Below are 12,305 nucleotides of genomic sequence, written 5' to 3' on the forward strand. Positions count from 1 at the left end.
TGATCCCGGCGTTATGGGATCGAGCCCCACATCAGGCTCCTCCGCTATGAGCCTGCTTCTTCCTCTCCCACTCCCCCTGCTTGTGTTCCCTCTCTCGCTGGCTGTCTCTATCTCTGTCAAATAAATAAATAAAATCTTTAAAAAAAAATAAAATAAAATAAAATAAAACCCAAAACTAGTGAAGCACGACTGTATTGGAATGGAATCTAAGAGACATTTCCTGTGTGACCTTTCATTTTAAAAAAAGTGCTCAACAAAATTCCTATTGTAAATAAGTCAATGTTTAATTTCTTATAAAATTTTCAGTGTAGCCTGAGAGCACAGTGTCACAACACTGAGCCACAGAAGTCATAATAATGAAATCCAGATAGTCTTGAGGAATCAGATTGCCCATAAAGAGGAGCTCAATTTTTTCCCCTGTTTTCAATCAGTCTTACATTTGCAGAGAAAGCTTGAGGTTGAACCTTTTTTCAACGAAGCCTGAATTAAGGGGCCCAGAACCAGATAAGGACCCAGTCGACTCTGGCAGTGATCCAGGGGTGTTTCGAAGCCAAGCTACCCAGCATCTTTGTGCATTAGGCTCCTATAAGTTCATGTGGGAAAGAGCTGATCAAGTCTCTCACTTGTGCTGCGGAGAACCTTAGATGAAGATGATTGCGTGTCATTTAACAATATAAAAATAACAAGTCTGAGACAACTAAAATTTTGTTAGAATGCTTGTCCAGGGGCGCCTGGGTGGCTCCGTTGGCTAGGTGTCTGCGTTCGGCTCAGGTCATGATCCCAGGATTCTGGGATCGAGCCCTGCATCCGGCTCCTTGCTCAGCAGGGTGTCTGCTTCTGCCTCTGCCTGCCTCTCTGCCTGCTTGTGCAATGCCTCTCTCTGTCAAACAAACAAATAAATAAATAAAATTTTTTTAAAAAGAATGCTTTTCCATTTCTGAAAAGCTTAGTATTCAAGTGACTCAGAATGGCTGCATGTTCTGTTCAGAAATTAAGTTAAAGGGTACAGTGTGTTAGTTACATGAAGATAATATGTTTATTAGACTTATTATCTGCTTGTTTTTTTCTTTTTAAAGATTTTATTTATTTATTTGACAGAGATAGAGACAGCCAGAGAGAGAGGGAACACAAGCAGGGGGAGTGGGAGAGGAAGAAGCAGGCTCACAGTGGAGGAGCCTGATGTGGGCTCGATCCCAGAGCACCAGGATCACGCCCTGAGCCAAAGGCAGATGCTTAACGACTGAGCCAACGAGGCGCCCCATTATCTGCTTGTTTTTTTACTAATTTTCAAATATCTTTTGGTATAATTAATTTTAGAGTGTTCTCTAATGTACAATATCAGACTTGCACAGAAGGGTCTTCCATACTAAAATTTTACAGGAAGTGGCAAACCAGTAGTTGTGAGAAAAGATTATATGCTAAGGGAAATGATTATATATGGGGTAGATTCTAAAAATAGTATCTTTTCTAAATAACATTCACCTGCCTTTCCAAAACATCTTTGATTATTGATCAGAGAGTATCTGGAGCTAACTGGGTTTCTGCTATCAGCATATTATAGAATCGATTTTTATTTGATGTCTTGTGATTCATAAAAATTTGCGTTTCCACTAGTATGTGAATCCTGAATTAAGATTCTATCTCTAGACTAGAAACTATTTTCAGTCACCTCTCGCATCAGATTATAGGATTTCTACAAGTAACCGTTTCTATGTAAAAATAGGATTCTTTATTCTTAGTAACTCTGTTCTCAGAGCGTCTTCAGTGATTATTGGTCTTGGCCTTCCTGTTGTGTTAAACAGCACAAAACCAGGCTGAGATGACTACTTAAGCTTATCAGAGACTCTTTTCCCGAGACTAGGCTGTTTGCATTTCTAGTCTCCACTTATGTAGAATATTAGTCGCCTAAAACATTATCTTTTTCAGGGTGATCATGGCTTTAAGCAGTCCAAAGACACTGAGGAGAGGCTCAAAGTTATCCCCAAATTTTGTTTTCCCGACTCAAAGGACTGGGTGCCAACCTCAGAACTCAAGAGGTAAATAGGCTCCTTTATCTGATTTCTATGTGTTGGAACTGTGAAAGTAGAGTCAGAGTGTTTGCGCAAAGGGTAGCGCCAGCAGTTAAAGCTCCGTGGACACTGTGGCAGGTCAAGGATGCTGTGGGAGGGAAGGAAGAAACGGAATTAGAACATTTCCTATGTGAGTACAAAAAAAGAAAAACAGTGTCAAAGGGAAAACAAGTTTGAGAATCTCTGTAGTTTGCCAATTCTGCGGGGGGGGGGCGCAAAACATTCCGTTTCACATACCATCAGAAATGCCACCAAGTGGACAGAAAAAGGAAAGAAGACTTGAGCTTCGGGACTCTCCTTGGAAGGAGATAGAACGGAGCAGTGTCTGCACCTTGTTTGTCCTGCAGGTGGACGGAAGCCACAGCCCAGGTTTTACATTCCCCTGCGGATCTTGTAGGAAAGATTGGGAGGTGTGAGTGTATTGAGAAGGGAGGAGCAAGATTTTCTTCCTGGGATCTCGAGGGAACCGTGTTCAATCAATAAACAGTCATTGTCTCTGAATCCTCCTCGTCAGTAGATACCTGCTTTGTTCTGAACTGTAATTATTGACCACACTATTTAGGCTGAAAAGCATGACTCTGGGAAGCATGTCACATGCAGATGACCTGCTGGCGGACAGGCTCCGTGTTGCCTGAGCGGCTGCTCTGCCCTTCCACGTCACGTTGCCTCCCGTCTGAGCTGCTGTGCCTCCCAGCCACCTTGGCCTGATGGCCGCTGTCCTCTCTAAGCCGTCAGTCCTGACGCTCTTCTGGTGTCACGTGCACTGCTCAAGGCGCAGGCGCCTTCTTTCACGCCGGCCTGGCTGCTCCATAGCCGGCTTTCCTCCCCAGCCAGTGATGTGGGTTTTTTTTCTGGAACATTCAGAAAAAGCAGAGGAGTAAATGAAAAGCAGAAATCATAAGTCACCGGCATTCTAGTAATAACTAAATATTGTGGCATATTTCCTTTACATCTTTATTTTTGGCCATATATAGACATATGTATTCACTGTTCAAATTTAGATTTCTTTGATTACTAATGAATTTCTTCCTCGGTCTTCTTTTTGAAAATTACCTATGCAGATCTTTTGTCCGTGTTTCCAGTGAGGAGTGGGTAATTTTCCTATACGTCTAGGATATAATCCTTGGCCTATCACTGTTCCATAGGACCTCTCAGAACTAAATGGAAGAATTTGGAAGGGAAAAAGAGCTTATCCAAGTCCTTCACAGCTTACCTAAATCGTTAGACTAAATTGGGTATTCACTAAAAGGAAAGTAGGCTTGATTAATAGCTAGACTGGATGAATAAGAAAGGAAAAGCAGAGAGTGACATCAGCATGTCTTCTGCAGGTACGCTCTCACCCCAGTGCCAGGCAAGATGTGCTCAAGCCTGGACACTGTCTCTCAGGAGGAAGGTGACGTGCAATAAATGCAGTATTAATGCCTCCTCTCATGTCACAAAATGACTGCTGTCGGACAGTAATTTTCAAATGTCTGTTCCATGAAGAATGTCATAAGCAGTTGTTTAGATCTCAGACTATTGACTCTTTTTCAGTGAAACATTCTCCTTTGTCTTAACTGGTGAAGATGGGAGCCGGTGGTTTGGTTACTGTAAGAAGCTCTTGGTAAGTACCAGACTTGTGCTACAGGTGGGTTTGGTCAAGTCAGACTAGGAACTTCAGGAACCCTATATTTCTAGATGAGTTTGAGGGCTTCTTAATGATCCGTGTATTAAAGAAGCTATGTAGGGGGCACCTGGGGTCTCAGTCGGTTAAGCGTCTGCCTTCAGCTCAGGTCATGATCCCGGGGTCCTGGGATCGAGCCCCGCATTGGGCTTCTTGTTCAGGAGGGAGCCTCCTTCTCCCTTGGCCTGCTGCTCCCCTGCTTGTTCTCTCTCTCTCTGACAAATAAGTAAATAAAATCTTAAGAAAAAAAAAAGCCATGTTAGCTTTAATAATAACTCCAAGTTTGGAGTTAGCCACAGTGTTCCAGAATAAGAGGGGTACGGACTTACTTTACTTCTTGGTTTGTTTGCTTGTTTTTTATTAGTTTGTGATAGACGAAGAAACCAGTGACCGAGGGGCTAAATATCAGTGTGGGTCTGTCTGCGGGATGGACTACCGCGAGCCAGGCTCGGGAGCTCCGAGCTACTTTCTTCTTGCTTAGATGCGCCGCTAAAGCTGGACTAAATCGTGCTATCACGGTTTAGCGGTTTCCCATCTCCCAGTGTTCAGTGAGGTTGAGAGCCTCGGTTCCCACTCTGTACTGAAGGCCACTAAGAGAGTATTAATAGTTCCAGCGAACAGACTTGCGCTGTTTCATGGGTGCTTTGATGGTTTTTTCCCTTTAGCCGGAAGGCAGAGGGAAGCGACTCCCTGAGGTCTACTGCATGGTTAGTCGCCTCGGCTGCTTCAACCTTTTTTCCAAGGTGAGTGCACCATGAGCCCTGGGGAAGGCGCTGTGCTTTCTGGGCTCTGAATTGGTTTTGGCCTCTGATGATATCCGTAGGCAATGTTTAGTGATGTTTAGTGACACGTAACATACTACTTGTTAGGAAGGGTTCTCAGTAGGAGGTTCGAGCCGCAGCTTGGAGGGTTTACCTTCACGTCTCTAATCCAGACCCTGTTGTCGCAACCCCTTCATTTTGGTTTGCCCAACCTTCCCAGCTTCAAGGACAACAGAGCCTGAAGCTCATCTTGTCTCCTGCCTTTCCCAGACCCCCCACGGCAAGATATGTCAGTGTCACCTTCTCTGCCCTTCCCTGAGTCAGACGAAAGGGGCTTCTCTTCTACGAATGAGTTGATTTATTTGAGTAGCTTTTCTTGGGGATGTCAGGATACCCCCAAGAGATATGTCTTTCATGAACGTTTATTCGTTGCAGAAGCGGATCGGTCTTAAAATCTTTTGGTGTGATTTTCAAGTTTGCGCATCACGTTTGGCCGTTCCTTACGTTTTTTTGAGTCCCTAAAAAAACAACATACATTGCATGTGCAGATCCTGGATGAAGTAGAGAAGAGAAGAGAGATGTCTCCAGCCCTGGTTTACCCGTTCATGCGAAGTGTCATGGAAGCCCCGTTCCCAGCTCCGGGACGCACCATCACAGTTAAGAGCTACCTCCCTGGAGCTGGCGATGGGGTAAGTTAGCTCATTTTGAGAAGGTTCGACATCCACCAAAATGCAGGCCTTACATTAAAAGGCAAGGTTTCCAGAAGCCTTACGGCATAGTTTTTCCCCTGGGCACATACGCTGTGCCCAAAATGTTTTAGTACCACGAAGCACTGTCAAAATGTCCAGTTGATCTGTGAGATACTTGACCCTAGACCCAGGAGCCAGAGGTTTTCTGTATCTCACAGATGGAGCCCCTTCGTAAGAATTTCAGTGTGATAAATGAAGATCATACATGCTGTTGTCAGGTGGGATAAAAGATTTTATCAGAAATTTACAGCATGAAGGCAAGGTATCGGGGCGCCTGGCTGGCTCAGTCAGTAGAGCCTGCCACTCTTGATCTTGAGGTGATGAGTTCAAGCCCCACGTTGGGGGGTAGAGATTACTTTAAAAAATCATATTAATAATAAGGTGTTAGATCTTGGGATTAGCGGAGTCAGCTTCACAAACTCTGTAGCAAAACCTCTGTCCTGAATTTATCCTGTAAAAGGACAGGATCCATTGATGATGTCATTAGGGATCGTTTTCCAGTCTGAACTCCCCTGACTCAGATGCTTTTATTTCAGTCCATTGAACTCTGCCGACCGCTGGATTCCCGACTGGAGCATGTTGACTTTGAGTGTCTCTTTAAGTGCCTGAGTGTGTGCCATCTGATCCGGGTCTGTGCCTCCCTCCTGTTGGAACGGAGGGTAATCTTTGTTGCCAACAGCCTAAGGTGGGACATGGGTAAAATATGTCACTTCCTACTGACATTTTACTTGTTCTCACTATTTTAAAAATTGGGCGTATTCAAAAACTATAGATCTCAGTCACCTAATGCCATAGTGACATGGATAATTCCAAAAGGTAAATAATCCAAAAGCTATTTGCGTTATCCTATAGCAGTGACTTTGAGATTGCAATTAATTTATCTTTCTTTTTTTTTTTTTTTTGTTTAAAGATTTTATTTATTTATTTGACAGAGAGAGAGACAGCCAGCAAGAGAGGGGACACAAGCAGGGGGAGTGGGAGAGGAAGAAGCAGGCTCATAGCGGAGGAACCTGATGTGGGGCTCGATCCCGGAACGCCGGGATCACGCCCTGAGCCGAAGGCAGACGCTTAACCGCTGTGCCACCCAGGCGCCCCAATTTATCTTTCTAAGTGTGTTTTGCTGAAAATAATTCATATTCCTGGAATGAATAAGTCATGGGAATAAAAGGTACAGCATAGGGAATATAGTCAATGATAGTATAATAGCATTATAAGGTGACAGATGGTCGCTACCCTTGTGAGCATAGCATAATGTGTAGAGACTTTGAATCATGATGTTCACACCTGAAAATCATGTAACATGCATCAACTATACTCAGAATTTTTTTTAAAAATTGGTATTGCTGGGGCGCCTGGGTGGCACAGCGGTTAAGCGTCTGCCTTCGGCTCAGGGCGTGATCCCGGCGTTATGGGATCGAGCCCCACATCAGGCTCCTCCACTATGAGCCTGCTTCTTCCCCTCCCACTCCCCCTGCTTGTGTTCCCTCTCTTGCTGGCTGTCTCTATCTCTGTCGAATAAATAAATAAAATCTTAAAAAAAAATTGGTATTGCTTTTCTATGTACACACTAATTTTTAGCAACATAAGTTATGGGATAAAGCTGGTTAAGACTAAAATTTTTCAGTGAATTAAGTTAAAAATTTAAATAAAATCAGAGCATTGTTAATCTGTGATCACTGATCACTAAGTGGTATCAGTTTGTAATTCTCTAACATAATACCTGAACCATTCTCCCTGTGTTGCTCAGTATGTGACACCATTTGCTTTCTTCTCTGGCTAGCACCCTGTCCAAATGTGGCCACGCTGTGGTTGCCACACTGTATCCATTCACCTGGCAGCATACCTACATTCCAGTCCTCCCAGCATCTATGATCGACATCGTGTGCTCACCCACTCCGTTCCTTATTGGAATCTTGTCCTGCTCCTTACCACAGCTCCAGGACCTGCCCGTTGAAGAGGTGAGATGGGAAAAATAGTACCTATGGAAAAGACAGGGCACTGACAAATGAAAACAAATCACCTTTAAGAATGATGGAGCTGGGGGCACCTGGGTGGCTCAGTCGGTTAAGGTCTGCCTTCAGCTCAGGTCATAATCTCAGGGTCCTGGGATCGAGCCCTGTGTCGGGCTCCCTGCTCAGTGGGGAGCCTGCTTCTCCCTCTTCCTCTCCCTCTGTGATCTCTCTCACTCTCACTCTCTCTCAAATAAATAAATAAAACCCTTTTAAAAAAAAAGAATGATGGAGCTGTCATTAGTGTTAATACATAATTATTATCAATATATTATGCTATCATATTTTTGTATCTTTTTGTTAAAGTGAGAAAAATTCTATGGTACACGTGATTCCAAAGTTGTAACTTATTTACCGTAGTGTGCCACGGGCTCATTCTCGTGTTACTCTGAAGGGTAGGTCTTTCTGTTTGTTTTAAGTCAAACACAAGAATTACTCTGGGTTAACGTAAAAAATTGTTTCGGGGGTGCCTGGGTGACTCAGTTGGTTAAGCGTCTGACTCTTGATTTCGGCTCAAGTCACGATCCTCAGGGTTGTGAGATCGAGCCCTGAGTTGGGGGCTTAAGATTCTCTCTCCCTCTCCCTCTGCCCCTCCCCCCCAAATGTGTTTCAAATATAACACACATATAGAGAGGTGGCTAAAACAAAATGTGCAGCTCAGTGAATTCACAAAGTGAATGCTTATGTAACCCACTTTGGAAAAGAATGGAAACATCACAGCCATGGAAATAGTGCCAGCACCTTGAGAGGTCTCTGTCATGCCACTTTCTATCACTGTTCCCTTCCCCACACCCCATGAAAGGTAACCACTGTCTTGACCTTTATGGTGTTCATTTACCTGTTTTTCTTTATCATTTTACATTCTAGGCATTTATTCCTAAAAATGGAGTTCAGCTTTGCCTGGTTTTACACTTGTTATAAATGGACTGATATATATTTTGTTTGGCTTCTTTTGATTACCATTATGTCTGTAAGATTCATCCATGCTGATGAGTTTAACAGTTGTTCGATCGTTCTAACTTGGGATAGTATTCCATCGTGGGAAGGTACCACAACTTTTTATCCATTCTGCAGTTGATGGATATTTGAGTTGTTTCCAGCTTAGGGTGGTGATGAATAATGCGGCTCTAAATATTCTTGTGTACGACCCTTGGTGCATATGTGCATGCAGTTCTAGGGTATATACTTGGAATTGCTGGGTCATAGGGTAAGCATAGCTTCCACTTTAGTAAATAAAGTCAAACTGTTTTCCTAAGTAGTTCTGCCAAGTTAAACCCCCTCCACCAATGTACGGGAGTTCCTGTTGTCCCACACCCTTGCCGACACTTGTTATTATCAGTTCGTGTAACGTAGCCTGCCTGGTGATTGTGTAGCGGTATTCTCATTGTGGTTTAATTTGCGTTCCTGATTACTCTTGGGGGTGAGCATCTTTCTATGTTTATTGGCCATTTGAATATCATCTCTTAAAAATTCGTTATCTATCTTTCTACTGGATCGTTTACCCTCATTGATTTGTAAGAGGTGTTTTTGTATTCTGAATATCAGCTTCTTTGCGGCATTTCCTTTTTTCTCCAAAATAGTGTTTTTTATTGCACAGAAGTTCTTCATTTTAACGTAGTCATCATTATCAGTTTTTTTCCTTTATGGTTAGTGTGTGGTTTTATTTTATTTTATTTTATTTTATTTTATTTTATTTTATTTTATTTTATTTTATTTTTGTGATCTGTTTATGTTTTTCTTTATATTAACTTCACGGAGATATCCTCCTGTATCATCTCCTGGAAACTTGGTAGCTTTATTGTTGTCCCTTTAATTTTTGGTTCTGAATCCTGGGACTTGATTTTTTTTTTCTGTATATGATAGGAGGTAGGGGTCATTTTATTTTTTTTAATATGGATAGACAACTGTCCTAGTACCATTTATCGGAAAGATTGTTCTTCCCCGTTACTCTGCGGTGTTAACCCCACCTTTTTTATATTGAGCTATAATTGACATATAACATTGTATTAAGGTTAAAGTGTACAACATAATGATTTTATATGTGTAAATGTTGCGAAATGATTACCACAATAAGCTACACCTCACATAATTACAATTTTTTGTTCTTGTGATGAGATCTGCTCTCTTAGCAACTTTCAGATATACAGCGCAGTATTGTTCACTGTAGTCATCATGCTGTGTAGTACCCCCAGGGCTTATTTATCTTATAACTGAAAGCTTGTGCTTTTTGACCACCTTCACTCATTTCGCCCATCACCCACCCCCCACGTCTGGCAGCCACCAGTCTGTTCTTTGTATCTATGTGTTTAGTTTTTGTAGATTCCACATATCAGTAAGATCATACATTATTTCTTTTTCTCTGCCTGACTTATTTCACTTAGCGTAATGCCCTGTAGGTCCATCCATGTTGTCATAAATGGCAGAATTTTTTTCTTTCTTACGGCTGAATCATATTCATATATATATATCCTATTTTCTTTATCTGTTCATCCACCAATGGACACTGAAGTTGTGTCCATAGCTTAGCTTTTGTAAATAATGCTGCAGTGAATGTGGGGGTGGAGATATCTTTTCAAGATATTTATTTATTTATTTATTTATTTATTTATTTATTTCTTCTTCTCCTTCTCCTTCTCCTTTTTTTGATATATGCCCAGAAGAGGGATTTCTGGATCACATCCACATGGTAGTTCTATTTTCAATTTTTTGAGGACCTCCGTACTGTTTTCCATAGCAGCTGCACCAATTTACATTCCCAGCAACAGGAAACAAAAGTTCCTTTTTCTCCACATCCTTACCAACACTTGTTATGTCTTGTCTTTTTGATAATAGCCATTCTGACAGACTGAGGTGATACCTCACTGTGGTTTTGAGTTGCATTTCCCCGATGATCAGTGATGTTGAGCATCTTTTCATGTGCTGCTTGGCTGATTTACATGTATTTGGAAAAATGTCTCTTCAGTTCCTCTGCTAATTTTTTTTTTTTAAGTAAACTCTACTCCCAACGTGGGTCTCAAACTCATGATCCCGAGATCAAGAGTCACGTGCTGCACTGACTGAGCCAGCCAGGAACCCCTGCTGTGCTCATTTTTAGTAGGATTATTTTGTGTTTTGTTCGTTTTGTTTTGTTTTTTGCTGTTGAGTTCCATGAATTCTTGATATATTTTAGATATTCATCTTTTATCAGATGTATAATTTGCAAATATTTTCTCCCATTTTGTAGGTTTCCTTATCATTTTATTGATGGTTTTGATAGGGATCACATTGAATCTGTAAATTACTTTGAGTAGTATAAAAATTTCAGCAACATTAATTCTTCTCATCTGTAAGCACAGAATATCTTTCCACTTACTCATGTTCTTCAGTTTCTTTCATCAATGCTTACTGTTTCCAATGGACAGATCTTTCACTTCCTTAGTTAAATTTATTCCTAGGTATTTTATTCTTTTCGATGCAGTTGAATATGGGATCATTTTCTTATTTTCTTTTTCAGATAGTTCATTGTTAGTGTATAGAAACACAGCTGATTTTTGTAATAACCTGAACCACCCAGGCGCCCCTGAACTTAATTTTGTCTAACACTATTTCCATTGCTTGAGAGAATCAATGCACTCTTCCTGATCTAGCAGACCTATTGTATGTCTCTATGAATGTCTCTGGTTTAACTTACCTGGCTCCTTGATCCCACAGGTGCTGGTAGTTGATCTCTGTGCAGACAAGTTCCTACAGGAGGTAAGTGACAAATGAGCTGATTACATACTGTTTGGGGATAATTGGACAGAAAATAGGTGCAAGTACTTAGAGAAGATGACTCAGGCAAGACTTTGAGTTCCTACACGTACTTGACACTGTGGCCAATCATACAGGATTGACCTGAAAATTGGGTTGGGTTTATAGCCGTCTCTCCCAAAGAAGGAAGGAGGAAAGAGATTAAATGTCATTATCAAAAGAGGTAACCCTCCTTTGACGTCCAGATGGGTTGATGTATAAACCTCTAATTTAATTGAATTTAACAAGCATTCAGCACTGATTATTTCTAGATACTCTGTTAGTCAGAATCTAAAAGTGAGTAAGACACAGTTTGAGACCTCAGACCTTATAACCTAAAAGTGGGAAAGGGGAGCAGACATATCTATAAAGTTTTAGAATTGGTATCATAGAAATTTCTACAGAGTACAGTAGGGGCCAAAAAAAAGCAGTTATTTATTGTGGGTATTGAAAGTAGAAGGGAGAGTTGGCAAAGCCTTCTTAGAGCAAGCACCCTGTTTATAAGTTTGTGAACTCTGAACACAAGGTGAAAAGAACATTTCCCAAGACCTTCTCTCCTTTCAAAATCAATTAGCTCATAACGTTTGAAAGTAGATGATCCTTATATTACAGTAAGACCGGTACGTGAGAGATACTTGGGTGGAAAAGTGCCAGAAAATGTCACAAACATATTACTTATTTTTTTAACCGTAGTTAAGGTATGTGTACCATCACCATACTGAATTCTGCTCACTGTAGGGAAGGAAGGTTCAGACTGAGTCTTTAGCCAAAATCTGTACAAAGTCACCTGGGGAATGTCGGGGACTTAATTAGTGTACGTTGGAGACTTTCTCTTTCACAGCTCATGAAAAATCTCAATTTCTTCTCTTAAGGTATCTGATGAGGACGAAATTCTACCTCCTAAACTCCAAGCTGCCCTGATGCAGATTTTGGAAGAACGAAACGAAATCTTGGCTCAGGAGCAGAATTTTTCACAAGGTACGAGACGGATGGTCTGAGGACCCAAAGTCAAGGCAGGAAATATTGACCGGATGCCCAGCACCCTACTAAAGGATGTACGGGAGTATGCGATTGCCTAGAATGTGGAAAGCTTATAAGCAGCTTCCTTGCCGCCCCTCAGATGCGCTAGTCCCCGTCTGTTTCAGGACTTCGACATTTGCTGTGTTCCAGCTCTGCAGTGCCGTTCCCCAGGATGTCCACATGGCTCCTGCTCCTCTTTTCTACAGGTGCACGCACACGTGTCACTCTCTCAGCGAGGCCTTTCCTGACCGTCCTTTTTTTTTTTT

The 12,305-nt window shown here is 41.8% G+C and overlaps 1 protein-coding gene across 1 annotated transcript in view; it reads left to right on the top strand.

Moving 5' to 3' along the window:
* The window catches only part of DENND2C (DENN domain containing 2C), a 79,872-nt gene that overhangs the window by 58,939 nt on the left and 8,628 nt on the right, over positions 1-12,305 (top strand). Inside the window, 8 exon segments of the mRNA XM_040626875.1 lie at positions 1,927-2,036; positions 3,603-3,672; positions 4,398-4,475; positions 5,042-5,182; positions 5,779-5,927; positions 7,023-7,200; positions 10,942-10,983; positions 11,892-11,997. Coding sequence (XP_040482809.1) covers positions 1,927-2,036; positions 3,603-3,672; positions 4,398-4,475; positions 5,042-5,182; positions 5,779-5,927; positions 7,023-7,200; positions 10,942-10,983; positions 11,892-11,997 — 874 coding nt within the window.

This window comes from Ursus maritimus, unplaced genomic scaffold, assembly GCF_017311325.1.
Source record: "Ursus maritimus isolate PB19 unplaced genomic scaffold, ASM1731132v1 scaffold_12, whole genome shotgun sequence".
Lineage (NCBI taxonomy): Eukaryota > Metazoa > Chordata > Mammalia > Carnivora > Ursidae > Ursus > Ursus maritimus.